We start from the raw sequence: 24,498 nt of genomic DNA on the forward strand, positions 1-24,498 counted from the left end.
TTGCTAAATAAATGATGCTGGGAGTCACTTATCTCCACTAAAATACGCTCACACAGGGGATATGCCCCTAAAAGGGGCCAGTGGCATCGGGGCAAGGAGCCCTCACCCCGGTGCCACCGGCATTTTGCACCGTGGAAACACCCCGAGGGCATGAAGAAGTGCCAGGAGTATGCAAAACCTCGATAAGGTCAGCGGGTAGGAAACGCAGCCGAAATCCTTGAGTTTCATAAGGGGGTTGACAATAGCCCGGAGAGCTGCCAACTTTCCTTTCATGCAGCGAGCGACAAGTGCGCTTCGGAAACTTCAGGCTCTCCGCAATGAAAAGAAAAGAGATCTTGCCGAAGGAGGGAGTTTTGGCGTGGTTTTCTGAATTTCAGCTCGTTTTGCTGGGACATGGTGAGAAATGTCCCCTCCAGAGCCAGGGGCTGCCCTGGCTTGTCCCCAGCCCAGGAGGGAGAAAAGGAAATAAATATCGTGAAATTCAAGTGCAGAGGGAAAACACAAAGTTTCTGAATTAATGTTTAGGCTTTGGTATAAGCTCCCTGCTGCAGTGTCTGCCATCGCAGCCGGGCACTTTTTTTGCATTTCAAAGTCGGGATTTTCAATGCAAATGCTGCTGAGCAGCCCAGCCTGGTCCAGGGGACTGCGAGTGCGCGGGCACCCTCGTCTCTGCTGGCCACCAGCCATCCCTTCCGCTCCTGGGGAAATCCTCAGTCCTGCTGGAGCCTGGGATGGAGGCAAAAAAATCCTCCAGGAAATTTGCTGAGGGAGGTGTCCGCGTGAAGCCATTTCTTGTCCCTGATGGAGGTGGGGGGCTCTGAGGGTTGGAGAGGCGATCGCACCACCCTGCTGGGGAAAAGGTAGCTTTAAGCCAAGAATCTTTCTCTAGCAGCAGAATCACAGAATGGTTTGGGTGGGAAGGGACCTTGAAGCCCACCCAGTGCCACCCCCTGGGCAGGGACACCTCCCACCAGCCCAGGTTGCTCCAAGCCCCGTCCAACCTGGCCTTGAACCCCTCCAGGGATGGGGCAGCCACAGCTTCTCTGGGCAACCTGGGCCAGGGGCTCACCGCCCTCACAGCAAAGAATGTCTTCCTGAAATGGGTAAAAAAGCAGCATGTTTGGGAGCTGAGCTCTTCAGCAGGTTTGTGCCCTAATAGGAGACTTATCCCCCAAGCCCCAGTGAAGCGCTCATGCCCCTGGGATTGTGTCCAGGTCCCAAAATCCTCCCTGAGGTCCCTTGCTGGAGGATGGGGACCTGGCAGGACCCGGCTTTTGGGCAGAGCCAGGAACGGCCACAGGGCGGCAAACAGCATCCCCAGCCCCGGCAATTAACATCCGCACGGGCCGCTGGGGTTGCAAAGCATTTAGGATTTGCATTTGATTAAAATTAAGTGCTAGGAAAATAAAGGCACGCCAGTTCCTTATTGCAGCTGGGTCGGGGCGAGGTCTGATGGCGCAAGGGAAAGAGGGGGTTGTGGAGTCAAAAACCCCTGAATTCACCATAAAAGGGGGCACAGGCAGGGGCTGGGATCTGGGGGGGCTGAACGCCAACCGAAACAGCACACGCAGTGCTCGGGACGACTCGCAGAGCTTGTTGGGTTTCGTCCTCTCCGCTTCGGCGCAGAATTTGTATATGGAAAAAACAAGCCAGGCCCACGACAACGGACCTGCTCCGTCTGGATAAATAGTTAACCGAGTAGTCAAAATAGCTGGTGCTACGAAACAGCTGCTGGGACAGGAGACAGCGGCAGGGGAGAAGCGTCGCTGGAAAAACGGGCCGGGAGGAAGGAAGCGCTCGAGCGAGGGGATGTGCCAGAGGGGAGGAGGGGAACAGGCAGGATCAGATAGCCCCACACGAGCCAAGACCCCCCCAGCATCGCCGGGGCGCCCCATTTTTCCCCCGCCGGCCTCCCCTGGGCTTTGCTGAGCCTCCTCCCCAGAGCATCCCAAAAAGGGATGGAGGAACAGGTACCCATTCCCCTGCCCCAAGCACTGGTGCCCAGCTGACACCACAGGGCCAGGACGTGGGGGCACGGCAGGAGCCCCTGGTCACACACTGGCCCCCAGGAGCTCAGCGTCAGGGGGGGGGTCTGTGCTGGGAGCAGCTGCACCCACAGCCCTGGGGTCCCTGTCTGGAAGCCTCGGACTGGGGCAGCATCCCAAAAAGCTGCACAAAGAACCAGAGACCTGGAAAAGCTGCTCACCAGGAGAGCTGGACACAGGAACGGGAGACATGGGGTGGGTGGTGACACTGGACCCACTGGAAGTGGAGTGAGATCCCACATGAGCCAGTGCTGCACATCCCATCACAGGCAGGACATCACCGGGGATGGAGGCTCCCTGCAAAGGGCTTTTAAAGGAGGGACTGGCCCCTTTCCACCCCTATTGATTAGGCAGGGCTTGGCCCTAACCCAGACACCTGAACCGACGGCCTGCACCTGCGAGCCTGGATTAGCTTCCCCCCACCTGACGCAGGTTTGCACCAAAAGGGAAGTTTCCCAGCAGAAAGCTCAGGGACAGTGAGCTGCTTGTCCCCAAACCCACAGCCCCGGGGGAGCCGGGAGCTGCTGACGCCCGTTGGGGCCGGTTTCCCCATGGTCGGAGCACAGCATGGTCTCAACAGCGGCTTTTCTTGAGCGTGTCCCCAGGGACAGGGAGGCTCAGGCTGCTGGGAAGGGGCAGCATCTCTCCATCCCTCCCCAGACCCCCGCAGCAAAGCTCCTGCTGGGAATAGCGCCGCAGGGCAAGAGGGACGGGGCCTTTCCTCGCCCACGGGTGCCGGGATGCACGGCAACACACTTCGGTCACAGCAGGGAAGATGTTGGGATCGGAGGAGTTTGGGTGGGCAGGAGTGGAGGCAGATTTTGGGAAGGACAGGCATGGCGAGGATCACAACACCGGAGCCGCTGCCCTGGGGACGCATGTGGCATCACGAATTTTGGGATGCAATGCACTCGTGTCCACCTTGCTGCAACCCGGCATGACGGGGACAGTCACTTCAGCGGGCCTCAAATCCACCTCCCAAAGGAAAATCCGAAGCTGGGGCTGGATTTTCCCACAATGCGATGTCTCGTGGATGATTTCTGAGCCCGTGGCTTTCCCGGGACTTCTCCCATCCTTCACCTCTTATCTGTTGCTCCATGAGAAATACAGAGCATATTCCCACGGCGGGCAGGGCTGTAGCCACACAGCCCTCGCCCGGCCCCGTTAGTCCCGGCCATATTCCCAGTGCTAATTACCCAAATCACCCCCACCCTCTCCAGTGCAGGGAAAATAACCGCCGCGACGCCTGGAAGGATGTGACAGCCTGCACCGAGGGGGAAAACGCCCCCGGAGAGGGGGTTGCAAGAGGAAAACGTTTTCCTTTCAAATACTACTTGCAAGATCTATAGGTGCTACCTGCAGCGCTCGTTTATTAATGATTTCTGACTGATTTACTAAATCACAGCAATGCCAGCGACAGGAGCAGCAGATGCTCCGGGTGGGTTTGAGCACGGCGGTAGGAAGCGTCGCAGATGGCTCCAGTCCCGAGAACCAGGCAGTGCAAGCGCCTGGCGGATGCTGAGAATCGATTAAAAAATTATTAAAAGATTTATTAACCCTTTAAGAATTACTATTACACAATCTAGCTGGATAAACGGGGACGAGAGATCGCTCTGAAATTTCCGAGTTGGAAAATGAAAATGTCAACGTTCCCAGGGAAAATTAGGAAAAAAAAAAAAAATCGTTCTGCTTTGGCCAAAACCATTGTATTTCTGCAAAATCACTTTGTTTTCGTTGTGATTTTTCAAAGCGTGGTAACAGAGTGCAATATAAAACAAATGATTTCCAAACAAGAGTAACTTGAAAATGAAAAAATGTAAATATTTGTCCCGACGGAGTGAAAAGGGCTGCTCCAACATTGTCAAGATCTTCCCTCACCCCTGCCTCCCCACCCAGCGTGTTTTGCTTTAGTTCTTATGAGAAATCAACAGTTGGAGAAAGCTTTTGGATTTTCCAATGGAAAAGAGCTGGAGGGACGCTTTTTCTACAAGTTCCGCCAATTAGCGCCTGGCTCCCCAGCCCCGCGGCTGCTGTGAATTTTCCATTGCTGGAAATCTTAAATATCAAAACTGGATGTGGTTTTTTGTTTTGTTTTTTTTTTAGAAGACAAATCCGATAGCGGGGCAGGTCAGCAGCCGCTGCCTCGCCGCACGCCGCGCTCGCCGCAGCCCGCTTCGCTTACAGAAACATCCATCCGAGCGTGACCGATTTCTCCCAAAAAAGCCTGTTTTCCACCCAACGGCAGCTTGGGTTTGTCTGACCGCGAGCAGCGGGAGAGCCGGAGCATCGCTAACACGCTCCAGCTGTTCCCCCGCCTTTCCTGCTTCCGCGCCCCAGACCTGCTCCATCCCTCCCCAGATGTGCCTGTGCTCCAGATGTGCGGCACCGCTGCAAACCCACAGCAGCCCTCGTGCCTGTCCCCACAGCGCTGGCTTCGGGGACGTGGTTCGTTTTATAGCGGGTCCAAAACAGCTGGAATTTTAGGCAAGCTTTGGCAGCTGTAACACGGCGCTCGGGGGCAGCAGCCGCCCGGGGGGGTGCCCAGCGGGGGCCAGACGAGACCCCGGCGGCGTTGCTAAACCCAACCTTGTTTTATGAACAGCATTCGAGGTCTTTTTTTTTTTTTTGCAAATGGTAACAAACGCATCATGTATCGAATAGATCCCATTAATCGAAAATACAATTTCCAACACATTAAATATTTAGAAGCGGCGCCAAAGCAGCAGGACAATAAATAGCAATAACACGCGCACGAAATAAGGAGGTTCCGTTTAATTATTTCATTTCCAGCTTGTGGCAAAAGCAAGGCCAAATTCTGGAAACTTGCTCCCCGCCTCCTCCTCCCTGTCACCAGGACCACGACGCCTTCGCACCTGGCCAGGGCTGGGTGTCCCCCGAGCCTTCTCCCCGCTCCTTTGCAGCATCCCTTTGGGTGCCAGCGGAAAGGGCCGGAGCTCCAGCGCTGCGGGATGAAGCCTCGCAGCCCGGGGGTGGATTTCTCTGCCCGGCTCCGGAGGTTTCTGGGTGATCTCGGCGCGGCGGTGAGTCAGCCGGCAGCGGGGAGCGTGACTCAGCCGCGCCGAGGCCGGTGCAGGGAGCGGGGAGAGCAAATATCGGCAGCTCAGCCGTGCCCAAACGGCGGATCCCACGGCCCCGGAGCCAGGGACAAACCCCAGCTGCATCTGGTCAGGGAAGAAATGAAAAGCAGGAAGACAAAAGCAAGATCTTTATGGTCAGGTTGCCCCAGTAAAGATGAAGATAAGCCCTCTTTGCTGACGGAAATGCTTTTGATATCCATCGCGAATCGCTGTCCCGAACCTGGTGCAGGAGAAACGCCCTGCGCAGGGGAAGGGCTGGCAAATGAAAGGAAATTCCCCCGGGATCCTTTCCACCTCTGGGCGTTTTCCTCCCGGCACGCAGCAGCCACTACCCGTGAAGGCAGTACATTTTCTTTTTTTTAATGACCCTAAAGGGTGACGCAAACCCCTGGGAAGGCTCCGGGTGCCAGGGAGAGCACAGGGCCAGGGTGCTCCGGGGGGAAAACTGTCCCCCACGCTCCCCTGCGGCCCGGGAGCAGGGGCGGTTCCTGCTGCCCGAGCAGGCGCAGGACACCAATACCCCAAAATCACTACTTTTGGGGGGTTTTATGCACGGTGTGTGTGGGGTAAAGCATTCAGAATCTGTGAAATTCCTGCTGAGGGGCTATGCGGACATCACCGGCCCCGGCCCTTCCCAAGGAGGCCTTCGCCGAGGGACCTCGCTGCAAACCACGCCGTCCCCCGCCCCTGCTCCACCACCCGCACAATAATTTTAAGGGGAAAAGGCAGAAAACCAGAGCCTTGCTGGGCAGGCTGGTTTGAAGCCGCTGCTTGCGGAATACCAGTGCCGGGGGAGCGAGGAGTTTCCATAACGGGGAAGGCAACGAGGGCGCAGGACCAGGGCAGGGCTTTTCTCGGTATTTTTATTTAGGTGGCAGAGAAACCTGACGGCAACAGAAAGGAGCTGGAAAAACAAACAGGTGTGTCCGGCAGCAAAGGGGCCGTAGCTATAGCAATGGGACAGGCCCTGTTGACAAAAGGCTGCACAAAGGACCTTCTTTAGAGATTAAAAGCGGTTTATGAGCTGGCAGAGCGCCCTGGGAAGGCGCCGGGGCTGACACGGGACACTGTAGCTGCAAAAGCAGGACGGGGGAACGTGCACGGGGCACAAACCAGCATCCCCGGTGCCTGAGCTGGGGTGGGATTCCTCGGCGGTGGGCGGGAAGGGGGCGGCCGTGGATGGGGCTGCTCCATCGCTCCCAGCACCGCAGCGGGGTCCCGGCTCTACCCCCCAAAAGGGGCGCTTTATTTGGGGGATCCCCCCGTCTCTGCCCAACCAGGACGCTGCTTTTCCAGTGTCACTGTTCGCAGTCACAGCCCGGGGCTGGTGCTCACTGGCTTGTAGAGGTCTCCAAAGGTTGGGGGGGCTGTAAGTGCTGTGCCCGGTGCCTGCGCTGGGTGCTCCCCTCCAGTTTCCCTCCCTTCTCCCAGGCACCCGCAGCGGGAGAGGCGAGATGCTCCCGGGGGGCTGGGCCCCCACGGCAGTGCCCAAAGCAAAGCCATCGGCAGCAGCAGTCAGCTCCATGCCTGAGCCATCCCGCTGCATCCAGGGTGCAGCCCCCCGACCTGCCTTCCCCCTCCCACGGGCCCTGAAGAAGGGGGGGCTCTGGCTCAGCAAAACCCCCCTTTGGCTGTGTCAGGTGTCCCAGAGGCACGTCTGGGGCAGGAGCTTGGCTGTGCCACCAGAAGGGAGGATCAAAGGGCCGAGCTGCACCGTGGTGAGAGCAGAGCAAGGCTTGGGGACCTGCTGGGGGACGGGGGGGTGGGACACAAAATCCAGCCTTTGCCCAGAGGGAGTCACACTCAGGTCGAGTTTTGCCGCTTATGGGCGTTCCTGAACACCAAACCAAACCGCTCACAAGCTGGGGCTGAGCTGCCATCGTCTGTTTTGACTTATCCATAGAATCATAGAATGTGTAGGTTTAGAAGGGACCTCTAAAGGCCACCTAGTCCAACCCTCTGCAGTCAGCAGGGACATCTTTAACCAGATCAGGTTGCTCAGAGCCTCATCCAGCCTGGCCTTGAATGTCTCCAGGGATGGGGCCTCCACCACCTCCCTGGGCAACCTGGGCCAGTGTTTCACCGCCCTCAGTGTACAGAACTTCTTCCTAATGTCTCATCTAAACCTGCCCTGCTCTAGTTTAAAGCCATTGGCCCTCGTTCTATGGCTACAAGACTTACCAAAGGACTAGTTTGCAATTAAAGCCATGGACCAGCGCTGACAACTGCGTGACTCCTCATACAGCCACTCAATGGCACACGAACATGCCTGAAGCTCGCAGCAGCCCCGCGTAAGGAGCCCAGACCTCACCAACAAGCAAATTTTCTATTTCAGGGCTAGTGGGGGAGCCTGAGGGTGTCTGAGAGAACAAGCACGTGGTGGTGCCTCTCCCTTTGGGATCTGGCGGCCAGAGGGCCGCCCAGGGCACAGCAGCTCCCGGCAGCAGAAGATGCTACATGGGCAACCACAGGAACGTGGTGGAAACCGGTCCCTGGAATAGAAGAGAAGGCCACAGGCAGCTTTATGGGTGCAGCAGGGATCTGCCTTCTTCCCCCAGGAGCCTCCCAACAGCCTCGTGCAAAGGGTGGTGTAAAAATCATAAGCCAGAGGTCGAGTTGGGACGGTCACCTGCAGCTTACGCCCGCGCAAGGGAAGCGATCGCTGCTCTCCGTTAGCACAAGCGGGGCCGAAGTCTGGCTGAGCCAGGCAAGGCTCTGCCCTTCTCTGAAATCCTCAAAGGTGGAGAAGTCTTAAAGGAAACAAAAGCCAAAGGCTTCCTTGGGCAGATGGTGGACCGCAGACACCGAGAGCCCGCGGTGACGCAGGGCAGTAAAACGGTCAGTGGGTCACTCGTGTGGCGGGAGCCGCATCCTGAGGGGAGGAAGGATCCGGACACGAGCCCAGGCCAGGGCAGCGCCATGGGGTGCTGTGGGGTGCAGCGCCCCGGGTGAGGCGAGGAGCGGCGAGCTGCTCTCTGGGGGGTGTCGAGAGCAGGGAAAGAAAACTCCTCTTGCCCAGGAGCAAAACACGTATCGCAAAGGGCAGAGCTGTCCCGGCAGCGACACGCACAGGGTCTGCGACACGGAGGAGCCGCAGAGCTGCTTTTAGCCACGCGAGCCGGCACGTCTCCGACTGACCCGCGCCCGGACCCCCAGCAGCCCAGGTGGGCACCCGGCTTTTCCCCGCGGTGGCCCGTGGGCAGCGGCGTCGGGCAGAGCCTGCACCCAGCGCCGCTGGCAGCCGCCGCGGGGGCGGGCAGCGCCGCCGGGGCCGTGTGTCACCCTCATTGCCGTACCCAGAACAGGCGCTTCCCCGTCCCCGCCGCGGGACACGCTGTTCCCAGCTGGCGAGGGCTCGGGATGCGCTTGAGGCAATGAGCTGGGAAGTAAACGCGGGATTGTATTTTGCAGAAGAAACCCTGTAACAGCAGCAGCTGCTCTCCCTGACGCGGGCAATAGCACCGATGGCTCTCACCCTGTGCAGCCGCCCTGCGGCCTTTGCTGGCCCAGGGACATGAAGGTGCATTGAGCATCGGAAAGAAAGCAGGCAAAAACCCCCAAGGAACCGGAGGGATCTTCCTCGTGCCCTTCTAACACCGATTTTGGCTGGGAGGAGACCTCGTGGAGCAGAGCAGCATCTCTAATTCCTACAGTGCACAGCAAGGACCAGCACGGGGGACAGGCAGGGGGACATCGGTCCACGCTCCTCATCCACGGATCCCCCCCTTCGCCTCTGTGCAGAACGAATTAAAGAAAAGCCATAACCTCTCAGCAGCAGTCTCTGCTGGCTTTAAGCATTATTAGTGCAAAATTCAGGAGGGATTTGCTTTCCTTTGAGTTTCTGGTAAATAAAGCAACTATTTTCAGCCCCCGGGGTCCTGCCTCCGCGGGAGATTCGCCTCCCTGGATGGAAGGAAGAGGCAGGAGCCGCAGCGGGCGCGCTGGGGGGGGCGGCGAGCGAGGAGCACACCCTCCGAGACGCCGCCAGCTTTGAAAAAGCCGAGAAACCTTCTGCAGAAAAAGGAGGTGCCAAAAGATCAAACGCACCACAGTGTATTTTGAGCGTGGGGCCAACGAGTGGAGGAAAACACAATTTTTCAGAGCAACGCAAGAAGGACAATTATTGAAGGCAAAGCGACGTCATTTAAAATCCAGCAGCGTACCCAAAATTGACCCCACAGAAGAGGAAATGCTTTTTTTTTCCTCTTTAAATATTAACACTCACAGTATGAAGGAACAAAAGCATTTTTAAAAAAAATAATAGAGAAACACAATTGGTGGGGAGAAAAAAGCCCAACCTGCTACTCTGAGGAACAAAACCCCCAAGGTGTGAGGGGGGGGGATTTCTGTGAAACCATTGACATTTTTGATTAATGAGTTTTCTGGGGGTGGTTTATGTGAAGAAGACGGGTAAGAGACGCAGACGTGACTTATTCTCAAGCAAAGGCTTGACTAAAGGTCTCCTGACTCAACGCTTCTCCCGACTCAGGAATTCATCTTCTCATTTTCTGCCTTTGCAGATTCTGCTGGGTGCAAGAGAAAGCCGTAATTTGTGAACTTCCTATCAACAGTGCGGTCTGTTCACGCTCCAAGGCAACAAAACCAATTTCAGGCCTACCTTTAAGCGCTTAACTAGATGTGCTTAAGATTACACCTTAATTCCATATTTAATTTAACCTAAACTAAGCACGGTGATGAAATGAAGTCCTAATAAACGTCCAGCTACATATGCATTTTGAAGTCCTCCTATTATAGGTGTCATACCATCGGAGATGACGCATTGGAGAGAAAAATCTGTACGGGATGCTTTTACTGATTAGAAAGTATAAAGTCCTAAGGGGAAGCATTTCCCCGGGATTTCTCAGGCATTAACATGGGATCCGTCACCCCGAAATGCAGAGCGAGCTCCAACGACGCGCGGCTGACGGCACCACCTGCGCTCCCACCCGCGCAGCCGCCCCACGGCCCCCAGACCACTGTCACATACTGGCTCTGGCTAAAAACACATGGGCAATATATTTAAATAAAATAATTACCAAAACAGACTGCGCTTTTTGTTCCGCATTTGTCCACGTTCCTGCTGCAGGAATTCACGTGCCACTAAAGGAGCAGACCAGCAGCTCCTTTGGAGTCCGATAAGGTGTTTTGTTGGTTCCTAGGAATTTTATGTGGTTGAGGAGGTTAAAACCTTTGGGTGCCCGAAATGCAGGGAGGCGAAAGCTGAGCTCCCAGCCCACCTCCCCGGGGGTGCGCTAAAGATGGGGGGAGTGGCTCATTACAAAGGGCTATTGGCACGAAGCAGCGAGGAGGTGTGATGTTTAGCACCGACCTTGCCACCGCCTCCTGGGAGAGAGCAAACACCACCCGAGAGCAGCAACGGGCCGTCTTCAGAAACCACGGCAAACCGGCGCGGCTGCTCTCTCCAGGAAACACCGCACTTTCTCCGCGTTCCCTAAATCCAAACATTCTCAGCCCTTGAATACAAAAAGAATACATCTCTAAACGCTAAGGTGTGCTACAGAACTGCCAGAGATTTCCATCTTTTTATCAGGAACCCTTTTTGATGCCTTCAGCTGGAGGAAATAAGGGTTTGGTTTTGTTTTTGTTTTTTAAGCTGTTTATTCCTCCTTAGAGTTGTCTCATCTCTTCCAAGTGAAGGAGCCACACAACGTGGCTTTGTGGGGAGCTTGCAGCGAGGCAGAGACGCACTAAAGCAGGTCACAGGAGGCGACTGAAACCGCGCTGCTCCAGTCACTGCCCAGCGCCAGCGGAGGAGAGAATACAATTAAGGTCACCACAATTAGCCAAACCCCAGACTTGGGCAGGTCGGGATGGGCAACGCTCGCCAGGGCGCGCGGAGGAGAAGAGAGTGGTCAGGTCGGTGCCGGGGGCTCCAAACCCTGTGCACGGAGGGAGCATCTCGCCCAGCTCTCACTCGTGCGCACACACAGGCATCAAAATGGCTCGGAGGACGCACGTTTGACAATCCAGGTGCTAGGAGATGCCAACAAAGTGTCTTGGAAATAAGCCTGCGCGAGAAGGTGCCGCTGACAAATATTGGCAGGCGCTTTAATTTTACACTTCTTTAATTTTCATAAAATTGACTTTTTTCCGTGCAAGGCAAGCTCAAATATTTGTTATTTGCACTGCAAATGTTAAATAAAAGATGCAGTGAGATTTATGGAAAGTCAGACAGTAAAGCAGGGAATGGAAGAAGAAACAAGTTGGGTTTGTTTTTTTTAAAAAAAAAAAAAAAAATCATTAAAGTTGTCAGCAAAGCCTTGGTAAGAGAAACCCCCCAGCAAACTGCATGATGCTTAGATGGGAAGACCCTGGTGTCACTTATCCTTTCTCCACTTCTTTTCCCGTGTTCCCTAAATCCAAACGTTCTCAGCCCTTGAATATAAAAGGCACAAATCTCCAAATGCTAAGGAGCACTACAAAACTGCCTGAGGTTTCCATCTATTTATCAGGAACCCCTGGTTGATGTTCCCAGTTGGAGGAAATCAGGTTTTTGGGGCTTTTTCAAGTGTTTATTCCTCCTTGGACTGCACAGCCGCTTACGAGCCCCACCACAACGGCTTTGAGCTGGGTACCAGCTTTTTATTATTTGTGCTTTCTTCGGTAAAAATCAGGAGAGATTACTGCAGAATAGACCTGATTAAATCAGACCTGACCGTCATGGAAAGAATGAGCTTTAATCTCACTTCCTTCACCCCTTACTTAATTCCTTCCCTATTCACAGTGGATTTCTCTCTTATTCACTTGAACGGGAATTGACTTCTTCGCTTTAAATTCGTAGGTGGGACAGATTTCTGTTTCCCCCTACACAGCCCAGCACAGTTCCTGTTTTTCCAGGCCATTTTACCAATGCCCAGTCTTTGTTCCAGTTATTATCCAGCCTGACCTCCTACAGACGAACTGGCCCGGTGTTGAAAAGCATCCTCTTCACGTGTATTAATCTCTTTCCCCACATTTTAGTAGCTTTACCTAAGGGAGATGCTTTTTATAGGCTCCCATGGTTGCGGTTGTTGTTTCTCCCCCCAAAACAAGGTACGATGCTTGTGCTAGCGGCACCCCTCACTGCTGGTTGCAAGAAACCACACTCCCCATTAGAAGGGGAAAGTACCAAATCAGATTATTGGGCCTTGCTCTGCTCCAACGCGCCCAGACTTTATAGCAGGGTCCCTTCAGGGGTGTACGGACGGGCACTCCAGGTTTAAAACGGTGTAAAAGGGCAGGTTTTGCCCTAGTGTGTGCGGAGATACAAGACCCGCTGGAAACGCTACATCTGAAGCAGGCTGTGAGAACTCAAGGCAGCTGGGCCAGTTCTGTTTTAAACGCAGCGTAGCCTTCTAGCAGTTGGGTAAAAAGAGCCCCCCACATATAAATTAGCTTGCAGCTTAATTTTGATCTCTTGAAAGAAAACCAGCCTTAATTAACTTAATCTGAAAAACAGCAGTTCCCAAACATCGTGGTTATGGCCTCCGTTCCATCCCAGCGCCTGGGGCCACGCTAAGGTGGAGAGCAGATGAAACTGAAGTTGTAGATTTAGCACCTTGCTTTGGCCAGCTGAAGCCTCCCACCTGGCTGTCTCGGGGAACGGTCCCCACTGTCCCACAACTCCACAATCATATTATTTATTTGTATCTAATAAAATTGCCTAATAAGAGCATTCTCTGAGCACATCAAACCAGCAGAAACAACTTAGGGCTGTAGGTAAATAAGCTTTAAACTCAGTCCGCTGGACGAGGTAGGTACAAGCACCTTCGCTGATAAACACCGCTAATTAGAATCAGGAGAGACTCAGATAAATCTCAGCTTACATGAGACATCTGGGGATCCAGATGTGTGTTTCGGGTCTGAAAGGAAACAAACACAGGCGCTGAAAGCAATGGCTGTCCACGGGAAAACTTCATTGTTAGGGTAAGGCCACTGGAATGTAAACAGCAGGGCTGGAATTTAGGAGATGACTCCAGAAGTATGCATCCTGCCCAGTTCGATACAAGAGCAGAGAGAGATATATATCTATACACACACACACTGACCGCGTAAGGAAAAGCTTGGTTTACGTACAGGCATTGAAAATGAAGACTGGTAAGAAAAACCCTGGATCTCACTGGAAATTCGAGCATTTAACATTCAGTGAGGAGCGAGAAAAGCAAACAAACAACAGACACTGTGTTGTATTTTTTTGTTTTTATAGAATTTTTACAATATATTTCTCTTCATTTGCATATTTTACCCACATCTGTAGCTTTCTTTTTACATGTTGAACTGAACTGGAATAAATCTAAAGGTCTGATATATTTTAAACAACTGATAAAAATTGCAAAGTAGTAAACCCGTAAGAAAAGAAATTATAAAACTCTCATTTTTAAGTGTTTAATGAAAGCAAGTCAAATGCATCATTAGGAACAATACGGTTTGTTTTAAACACATCATAGGTGATTCAGGCAGGACAACTTCTTTTGCTTTGATTTTTTTTTCTTTTTATATTAGGCACATTTTTTTCAGCATACCTGTTTTCCAGACAGTTTTATACTATTCAATAGTATCATCCGCATCCACTTGGAACTGCTGCAGGATTTTCAAAATGTGATTGATCATGAATATTCATTATTGGTATTCTCTTCCTTTCTTTAAAACTATCAGAAAAAAATAATAATGAAAAAAAATAAATCAGTGTTTCTTGTCTCTTAGAAATCCGTAATGAATGATTGAGTTGTAAGGCAGCAACAGATTCGGTGTCAACTCAGGTCACAGTCCTTCAGTTCCATCTAGTGGGTAGAAATTACATTTAGTGGACGCTGTTCCTGGACAGTCCCTTCAGGGCACGACGACTGACTCACGAGGCCAGTTACTGCTGGTAGAGTAAGTTAAGCGGAACGCCTAGTAAGGAACACTGGCCACTCCTGGGTCGTCCTTGCAGCCTCATGTCTTCGTACAGAAAGCAAAGACAGTCCAACAAAAAAAAAAATGTGAGTATGATAGAGCCATGACAGGTTCTACGAATGGTTTATTTACAGTCTTCATCCCTGATGTGAAAAAATGAAAAAAGCCTTCTTCAACTACACCAGGTAGATGTCAGCAGCATGCTACATGCCTTAGCAAATCAGCCTGTTGCGTATCCTTGACTGCTCGGCCATGGATTCACGCTCAGGCAGTGAACAAAGTCCTGCTGCTCAAGAAGAGCAATTTCAAACCGCTCACCTGTCCCATCGATACGACTCCCTAGAATAGACTTAAGAGCGTCTCATTTTGGCGGAGCAACTCCCGGTGCTCAGAACGAGTTCGTGCTATCAGAAAGGGCGAACAGTTGGTTCCTCAGGGATCTCTCAGCCACCCCTGCGGTGAGACAGCAAACTCAAATACGTTACTCGGATGCGGGAACAAAATGATCCACACGTTAAAGACAGGCCACAACTTGGGTAATTCCCTTCCCATCGTGATCTCGTTCGGGAAGGAAGGAGGGCTTTAACCTGCGACTACGGCACACTCAAGGAAGGGTTTCAGAGCAGTATCTCTCCACTTCTGCTCAATCTTTGATAAATAGTGCATTTTTCCTGAATTCTGGCACTCTCATTTGCTAAGAGGGCCACTCCATTCCTGAAGGCAACGGCTTCAGCATAGCACTTCTTGGTCTTCAGTTTTAAGTCTTTCAGGCAGAACAATCACATTCCGATTCAACCTCGTCCCCTGAAGAAGCCTTCACTTTGCACTCACCTGGCTCAACAGAAGTCAAACCATCTTTAACTACAGCACTAGAGGCCATCCAAAAAAAAAAGGGATGTATTACTGCATGTTTCCCTCTCAGAGGGAAATTGGACCACCCTTAAAATTCCAGTCCCAGCTGGTAAGACCATCACAACTCAGAGGTCGTCCCCCAGAGCAGTGCTCCTGCGCTTGCTGCACAGTGCTCTTTAGCATCACTCACCTGCCGGGCAAACAAGGCCAATGCGCGTGTTCCCTTCTGACAGAGCCACTGCCTTTACACAACTTACACTCAGTTACTCCTGAAGCTTTTGGTTGCCTTTTTTTTTTTTTTTTTTTTTTTTTTTTTACATATTCTAATGTTGAGGTGAGGAAGGGAAGAAGAAAATAATTAGCATAAAAAGTTCGCTGAATTCACACTTGACAAGACCAGCTCTACATACTGTAAAACTGAATACAAAATACACCCCCAAATCCTTCTATGTTCTGTTTAACTCTTTGGAAAGGGAACAACCAGCGTAGTTGAGCAGGAAGAAAGCCAATTTATTTCAGCATAGAAGGTCTGCAATTCATTCCATGTTCACTACGAGTAATGCAGTTATTGCTCTATAAGATAAGACTGGATTGATCATTAACCCCCACCCTGAGTGCTGGGAGTCCGGGTTCCCAACGTTGCCAAGACGGACCTCCTAAGCCACTGGTATTGAAATAATTAAAAGAAAAATGCCTCGTGAATAATATCTTTTAAAGATGCAATCTTCGAGAAACGTGTAAGTTCCTCAGTTCTTCATACTACCACTGCTTTGTGAATGGAGGCCAGCCTTGGCTCTCCGCGCTGGAATAATGGACTATTTAGAATAACACACTGGAGATAAATTAAGGTAAGAACAGATGATCCAGCTGATCAAATCAAAGAACAGGAGGAACATTAACCTCTTGCACGAGGATGCTCTGAAATTGGAATCCTTTAACTGCTACACGAATCACCCAGAATTTGTTTTACAACCTGTAGTTTAAGTAAGAATTAAAGTTCTTTTCCTTGAGTAGTAGCCTTCAAAACAAAAGCAAACATGACAGGATTCAAGCGTGGACCGTTTCTGCATCAGCCCGCCAGATTCTGGTTTGCCTATTTCACTTCAACGATACAGAATAGGTGCTGCTGACGGCATCACTCCGAGTTCAGCCGTATTTTCAAAGCTGTCACGTTCCATCCATCAAGTTTCCTTGGGAGCAGATGATACCAACGTGGGGGCCTTCCATTCTCATACTTCAGCTACCTTCTTTCCTTTACTTCCTCTGAATAAAAAAAAAAATATTGTTCTGTTTACTCTAACATGCTACAATATGTGCATACATAACTGTAGGCGACGCGTGAGTTACTTCAAGATGTGCTTTTTCTTTGAAGTGCGCTTTTACTTTTACAAATTCTACATCAAGGTGGAAGGAAGGAAGGCTGCAGAGTGCTCATACACTGAAGCTGAAGGAACTTTTCCTGAACTGAGTTAAGATGTTTGTTCCAAGGTTCCTATGGACAAACTACTCTATCCCATGCACTCCGGCCTGAGCCAGTATTAAACATTCCAGAAACTTGTTGATTTGTTCGGATAGTTAATGGCAAGGCTGATAGCAGCAATGTTTTTCAGGGCCTAGAAGAGAGAAGGAAAAACAAAGTCACATCAAAGATGCTCCCCAATCCAAAACTGCAAAGAAATCCTTGTATGAAATTAAACAGAAATAGATAAATAACCACCCTGTTTCTAACTGGTCGTCTCCTGGTAGGGCAGTAATCGTCACGCATCCACACAGTTTCAGCAAGGAAACTGTATTTCCAGTGGCTGAAAGACCAGCCCCTTCCCCATTGCCAAGTTTTGGCAGTTGAGAGGTCAAATCGGTAAAACAGGTAGCCCTGATTACACCCGGCAGCCAGTTTGCGGCACATCATCCGACTCTTGAAGACCAGCATTTGTGCTTAGTTCATTCCTCAGTTTCAAAGGCCTGTCATGGTACTGTAAAGCCCAAGTACATTCATACCTATTTTATAAAACTCCACTGGGCTATCAGAAATCATTTTCTATCTGCCAGAAAAATATGACAAAATCGCACATCCCTGGGGTTGTGCAATCTTATTACCTGTGCTGTGCAGCGATGAAGATGATCTTCGGTATTTAAGGCAAGCAAATACTCCTGTAGAGATCCAAGCTCCTGCAGCGAGAAAGCATTCAATGAACACCAACGTTTCTACCAAAGAGATCATCCTACTAATTAACGTTAAAATGCTGACCATTTTAGCAGTCCCCAAGAATCAAAGGTATCAGAAATACACACAGGTCTCTCCTGGACACAGTCTGTGACCACAGAAATCAGTTCATTACAGACTGTTCGTATGTAACGTTCAGAATCAACTCAAGGAGAACCACATCCGAATACCTTTAAATTAGTTATTAAATCTGCATTCCTCTCAGAATAAAGAGTAGTTTTAGGGCCTCCGCCTTAGTCAGACAGGGAAGAGTCATGCTATTACTTAAGGTCCCGTGATGGATGGGGCAACACTGTGCCCCTCCATTAGAATCTGCCACCAAATTCCGCAAGAGAAAGCTGTTAAAGTTTCTGAAGCATTTGATGTTTCGAAAGCGCTGATGGACTTTGCCAAGAGAAAGGCAAACTGCATTTAGTTTAACACGGAACTACGTATCATTCCCAGCACTGGGGAGAGGAGGGATACAGAGGAACTGCTTACAGCAACTCTGTTTTCTGTAACAAAGAAGAGTTCTGCGAGTGCTCGATGAAGAGGAAGGAGAATACCAGGCTTGGCCGTGTCATGACCAAAGTTGTTTTCCATATGGGTGAAAAGCTGCCAAAGTGGCTTCAACAAGGTGAGGTCACAGTCCCTGAAAAAAAGTAATTTAAATGAAATAGTGAGTAACCATGATCTTTTTGGGGAGAAAAAAATAAAAAAGACACCAAACAAATTTAAGAGAATAAAACCACACAGTTTTGACAGAGGTATAAATAAAGGAAGAAACACAAGAAGCATTTTCAAATCTAAATTGAGTCAAGTGTTTCAGCACAATGACTTTCATTCTGAATCAGTGGAGAAGATCTTATATCCATGAATATGTCTAAATGACATCTCTAAAACGGACTGGCCACCGAAATGAGGACTTAAAAAACCCTACATATATCACTTTGCTAAATGCTCTAGCTCCACGGCCTGAAATTATACAAAACCGAACTACAGCACTGGGCAGACGATGCCCTTGTTTAGGGCAGACAGGCAAAAATTGATATATAGCTTTAAAAATAATTCCAACCCCGCATCCTTCCTACTGCTGAGTTAAAGCCAGCTAATCAAATGTCACTTATCATACAGATAAGATGACAGATATCATTCAATAGGGGATAAAGGGGGCGAAACTCAATTTCAGAATCTATCATCAGATTAACACAAGAAAAATATTAAATATTATAAGCACAATGGAGACTTGATCTTTTAGCAATTAAATTTGTTGTCCACATGACAAAGCAGACATTTTCTGATGAGAAAAACCTAAGGGAACTTGAAAAGATAATAAATCAGTGACTACAAATAATACCAAAATAATTTTTTTCCGAGTTAGATGTAGATCGCCGTATCTAAAATTTGCAGAGAGTCAAGCAATGGTTCTATGTAATTGTCCGTTTTTATTGCTATATGCGAATATACTTTTTGACTTCTCTTTATCCAAGTAAGATAGTGGGATGCTCTTACTTTCGTGACTTTGTAAAACCAAAAGGACATAACCGAGATAAGTGTCAGCATCCCGGCACTGTTGCCTTTCTATCGAGTTAACGTGACTATACACATTCGCAAGAGACTATAAAGCTCAACATTTTTTTGAATGTGTATTTTCACAAAAGACACACATGCCATACACACTTCATCAGTAGCGCACCTATCCCTTCTGAAACTCAATTACAGGCTTAGTGGCACAACTAAAAATAATAATTTAAAAGTTATTTACTTTACACAGAATCAGATCATCATTTCACCAGTTTATTATTCCATCCTCACCTTAATTGTGAGGTTAAGTTAACCTAATACAAAGAGAACAAATTTCTAGAAAATGAATTGAAATCTGGTTTTTTGTCCTGTTTTGGGGCGGTTTTTTTTCTTTACAACAACATCTGAATTCATTGGACCTTTTTTAAAAGCCAAAAAGAAGAGAAAATGTTTTTGAAAAAAACTCCTTATAAGTTTCCGCTGTCAAGGCTCTGTGATTTGTATCCAAAAGGCAAATGAAGAATACCTACTTCAAATCACGGTTTTCTGGCTTCAAGATATTCTCAGCTTAGTCACTTTTTCTTCTCCTGCCCTTTGCCTTTTGGCGCACAACGCAGAACAGCGCACTTACCTCTGGGCACTGCACTGCACTATCTTCAAGAGCAGGTGGATAGCCTTCAAACGCTGGTGGCCCGTCTGACGGCACGCTACCCCCACCTGCCATTCCCAGATTTTGGCCAGCGGGAGGTGAGGAACCACCCTTTCCTCAGACAGCATCTGCTTTAGAATTTCAAACCCTGGGAAAAAATAAAAATAAAATAAAATAAAATAGCTGTTACTTTCGTAGGGACCCATCTGTTCCTAGGCTCAGTCTTCTCCACATACAAAGTATTGCTCTGGCAAGTAAGACATATCGAACAAAAATACACAAAAAAAATATTTCTGAGATAGTTCTACACCACATCCTGACATCACAAGTCTATTCTGGGGCAAAAAAACCTAAGAAAGAATCCTATCTGAAATAGAAGTTTTGCCCAAATGAGGCAAACAAAACACAGGTCCTCGCTATTGTGTGATTTGCAGTAGTTTTGCTGATTACAAGTCATCCACCAGCTTCAATTTCGCTAAAAATATTTAATTTCTAAAATAAACTGATAAAAGCTTTCATGCTATATCTAGAAATTAGATCCAGAAGCAGCCTGTTCTAATGGATAACTACTTTTTAAAAACAAAATTACAATTATTTCTGTTTCCAATTACAGCACCTTGGAGTGTTTACTAAATCCTGTGTGTAATTACTGTCATATAATGAGACTTTGAATGCAAAAAACAGTATTACAATTGTTACCTCCAAACCTCTGTGAAGATTTGGTATTTCTAGCATAAAGTCACAGCAAATAAGAGACATTAGTCAAGTTTTAACTTGAACTAGTTACTTATTTCCAAAACGCTGGAGAAAGCAGATTTTAAGTCAGTAAAAAGGGATAACCACAAGTCTGTCAAAGCTTGGCAAAATAACTTGAGAAAGTCCTTTCCGATACATTCTGGGTGGTGCTTACCTGTCTGAAACCTTCCAAGATGACCCGCTGTCACTGTAAACTTATAACCCCACTCCGTGTTACTCATGTCAGAAGTAAATCGGTAATAGAGTGTGTCCCCTGTGTACGAGGGAAGGAAGAAAACCCACATTATTACCTGCCCGTTGTTTTCGCTATCACAAATACAATCCAAATGAAAACTCTGTCATAAACGAATCCTGGGTATCGTCATTCAAGAGAGGTGAGCTTTTACTTTTTGGTAATTACGAAATGCACAGAACAGTATGACAAACAGGAGGCTGAAGCAAAACGCAGAACGGTTTCCCCTGCATAAAGACAGTTACCAGGATAACATCTCTTATATTTTTGTCAACTACATGGAAGAAGAGGGAGTTAAAGAAACTCTACATTGTACACAGTTGAACTTCACTTTTCTAATTGTGTTTATGGATCGGTTATGATTTATGAAAAAAGAGCCTCCACATAGACAGCCAAGCTCACAGACCATTAAAGGTTAAAAAAAAAAGTGAAAGTGAAGTTGCGCTGCTTTTACGTGTCAGAACATTGCCTTGCACACTGTTACTCTAAGGAGCAAAACTTTTAAACTTAGCCACTTAAAAGCGGAAGAACTATCAAAATGTTTGATCATTTTACAATCAGACAGTGGAACATTCAAGAAGTTCTTGTCATTGCAGTATCTACAGCTTCACAGAGATAAACACCGGCACTTAGCTGTAACGCTAAAGAAAATACATCCTTACCTAGAGTGCTCTGTAATATTAGAGCTGCTTAAAACTTAGAGTATCCTACTGTTCCATGAGAAACCCTGTCACCCTGGGACAAGCATGCTGGTTTTCACTGGGAAGCAGAATTTTCAAAGATTCACAAAGACGAAAAATTTTGAAAACGTTTTAGGGTTTTAAATAATAAAAAAAAATAATCTAAAACCCTGTTCCCCTTTTCATCACGAAATGAAGCCATTTCTCTATCCTACTCCTAGGAGTCCTGAGAAAGCCCTGCCATCAAGTGAAAAGCCCAGAAGCCTTCAAATGCCTGGTTCCAGCTAATGCGTGCTGAGTGAAATCAAGAGCCTTAATCCAGACAGCCTTGGCTGGAAATAAAAGTTTCACAAGGTGAAACTCAAGTTTCACAGCCAAGGCTGCTCCAAAACAATGGCCCTCAAAGTTCAGTTTCTTGGCAAACGTCTGCAACTCTTTGGGAGGAAAAGGAGGACAGCAAGAAGTTCATAAAAATCAAAAAATGTTTCTACAGACCCACATTTGTTTCTAACCAGCACCTTGTAACCTGAACTGCTTGCTAAGAAAGTTCCTAAATCTATTGACAGCTACTGACAGTATCACAGAATCACGGAATGGTTTGGGTTGAAGGGACCTTAAAGGCCACCCAGTGCCACCCCCTGCCCTGGGCAGGGACACCTCCCACCAGCCCAGGTTGCTCCAAGCCCCGTCCAACCTGGCCTTGAACCCCTCCAGGGATGGGGCAGCCACAGCTTCTCTGGGCACCCTGGGCCAGGGGCTCACCCCCCTCACACCAAAGAGTTTCTGCCTCAGATCTCATCTCAATCTCCCCTCTTCCAGTTTGAAGCCATTACCCCTCATCCTAACACTACATATCCTTGACAAACATCTCTCTCCAGCTTTCTTGTGGGCCCCCTTCACATTCTGGAAGGGGCTGGAAGGTCTCCCCGGAGCCTTCTCTTCTCCAGGCTGAACCCCCCCAGCTCTCTCAGCCTGTCCCCACAGCAGAGGGGCTCCAGCCCTCCCAGCATCTCCGGGACCTCCTCTGGCCCCGCTCCAACAGCTCCGTGTCCTTCCTGTGCTGCGGGCTCTGGAGCTGGACACAGTGCTCCAGGTGGGGTCTCACCAGAGCAGAGGCAGCGTCAGCTCCCTCGCCCTGCTGGCCAGTACTCGAAGTTTCGAGCTCCCTGCAAGGCTGCAGTGCTCAGGGGGTTAAAACAACTTCACATAAGCAGCATGGGACCATGCAGTCCTTCAGCTCACAGCATTTGCTACTGGCGTTGTCAAAAATGCGCTTAGAGAACACAGGCTGAAGTTGTCAAGTCAAAAGGATTTTTTTCGGCTGCTCTCTGTGTCAACAACTGGAGACAAGGCATTGGCACACACTCTTTATTTGCTCTGAGCGCTACTACAGCACACAGGCAAGAGATAAGCTTATCTGTTTGTTGTTTTTTTTTTTTTTTTTTTTTTTAAAAATGTGCTTCCTGTGGAAAGTAAGACAAGGCAGAAACAATGTAAGTGAATACTGTGCAGAACAAGGACTGTGTTGGAACAGAATCAAGATTAAACTTTGTTTCCAGTAGCTAAGTGCATGCTTTGACTGAGGCGTGGAAAAAAAAAGGTCAAGTAGCAGAACAACAGATAAGCCTACTTTCAAGAAACAAACGCAAGAGCAGCATGTCAGAGCAAACAGACTGGGATAAGAAAAGGAGTTTTTTTCCCCCACACGTCTCAGGGACATCTGCCTTTAACTGCCATCTTCCAGTAGTTTCTCTCAAGAGTCCTGGATACCAGCAATTCCCTCTACATTTGCACTTTGAAACACCGCATGTTCACCTGGAAGCTCAAAATCATTCCATTTCTGCGGAGACCCACTGAAGCTGTGCCGATCCTGCTGGAAATCACTGCTGCTGGACATGAGCAACTCATCGCAGCCTTCTTCTGTATTACACTGAGAGTCAAACTTGATCGAGAGGTAGATAGCACCGGGAATGTGAACTTTATCCTGAGAAATAAACATAACATCTCTGTATACTGCAATACCATACCACCAACAAGCTACTTAACTTCCACCATACGAGCAAGGGAGATATAACAAATAGTACAGCATCTCCACGGGGAAAACCCCTCTTTCGTTAAATTAGCTCCTGATAAAAATAACAATGTAAAGCATGGCCTATTGTTTGCATTAGTTGGTGAGTGTAAAAATTAATTGCTAGCAACGCTTTGCTTTTTAAAAACCGATAATCGTTGCTGATATTGATGTCTTTGCCATATCCTAAAGGTTTATACACATTTTAACAATAAGAATCAGAAGTCTAAGAGCTGCAGGGAAAAAAAAAAATCCCAAGACTGTTCAGAGGCAATAGTTACTTACCAATATATAACAGAAAAATGCTTTCAAACAGTAGCAAGAAAAGAAAGTCAAAAGCTGTTTGTGTCAGAAGATAGTCTAAAATGAGGAATACAACACAGACACTCCACTCCTTGTTTCTAACAGCACAAGGAAGTAACAGGCCAAGTGAGCAGGCCTTTGGATGAAAGGGTAGAAGTCTGCTCATTAAGGCCCTGAAAGCATTTAAGTATACGATCTGCTTCAAACTCACGCCTAGTAAAACCATTTAAGTTACGCACTTTTTGCGTGATTGAATTAGGACCACATAAAAGCGCCTTATTGAACACATTTCTTCACAGGGCAAGGCCTCGGTCGTTTGGCATCAGCCTCTTCAAAAGCAAGGCTGAAGAGGTGCTTCTCAGGTGCTCGGAGCGCAGAAGTCCCCTGGATGTGCGCGTGGAGTGCTGGGAAACCCCTGCTCCAGCCACCTTGATGCCTTTCAACTAGTCTTCAAACCATGCAAATCCACTCCGCTGCAGTACGCGTGTAACATACCTCAAAATTCGTATTGTTGTTGTAAGGATGTTTAGATTCGCGCATCTGGACGGCCATTCCGGGCTCCTCCATGAACTGGCAGGCCGTCAGCGCCATCGTCCCCAGCATGCTCTCACTGCACCCCTGCAGCACCTTCTGCAGAATCTGGGGAGAAGCAACACCCCACGTAAATACAATCGGCCACCATACCAACATATACAGCCTTACGCGCTGGTGAGTGACACACGTCATTTCTAGCCACACGTTTCCCAAGAGAGAACCGAGGTACTAGCAAGAAACTAGACAAATTCACAAGTGATGTCTACACGTATCGCCTCCGTAAGTGCAGCTTTTGCTCTGTCCTCAGTTCCAGATCTTTCAGTCTTTACCTAATAAAAATGTGACAGCTATTAGCTACATCTCTTTTCACAAATGCTAGAATCAAGGCTAATCCGTAATTAACAGTAAACTAAAGCTGGAAACAAGGAAGACAAACAACTTTGTTAACGTACTAAAGAGACACCTTTATCTTCTACATCTACAGCTTTTGATAGAATAGAATATCATGTCTTAGCCTTCAAAATGTACAACTCATGTATAAGAAGGAATGATTAAGTATCGGTTAAGTGGCTGCAGTGTTTGAAAGCACCAGATGCAAGAGCTGTGTCTTTAAAAATACAAATAAATGACATTTAGTCTATCAGGACACACTGATA

The 24,498-nt window shown here is 48.6% G+C and overlaps 1 protein-coding gene across 3 annotated transcripts in view; it reads right to left on the minus strand.

The window, feature by feature from the left end:
* Positions 1 to 13,343: 13,343 nt before the first annotated feature.
* Positions 13,344 to 24,498, minus strand: part of ZZEF1 (zinc finger ZZ-type and EF-hand domain containing 1) — a 60,099-nt gene continuing 48,944 nt past the window's right edge. For all 3 annotated transcript variants that reach the window (XM_063340598.1, XM_063340597.1, XM_063340596.1), the window contains exons 49-55: positions 23,804 to 23,947; positions 22,750 to 22,918; positions 20,177 to 20,275; positions 19,249 to 19,414; positions 17,595 to 17,745; positions 16,988 to 17,059; positions 13,344 to 16,503 (exon numbers count right to left, since the gene is read on the minus strand). In XM_063340598.1, the coding sequence (XP_063196668.1) occupies positions 16,429 to 16,503; positions 16,988 to 17,059; positions 17,595 to 17,745; positions 19,249 to 19,414; positions 20,177 to 20,275; positions 22,750 to 22,918; positions 23,804 to 23,947 (876 nt within the window). In that variant the 3' untranslated portion in view covers positions 13,344 to 16,428. The remainder of the gene's footprint in view (positions 16,504 to 16,987; positions 17,060 to 17,594; positions 17,746 to 19,248; positions 19,415 to 20,176; positions 20,276 to 22,749; positions 22,919 to 23,803; positions 23,948 to 24,498) is intronic.

This window comes from Chroicocephalus ridibundus, chromosome 7, assembly GCF_963924245.1.
Source record: "Chroicocephalus ridibundus chromosome 7, bChrRid1.1, whole genome shotgun sequence".
Classification (NCBI taxonomy): domain Eukaryota; kingdom Metazoa; phylum Chordata; class Aves; order Charadriiformes; family Laridae; genus Chroicocephalus; species Chroicocephalus ridibundus.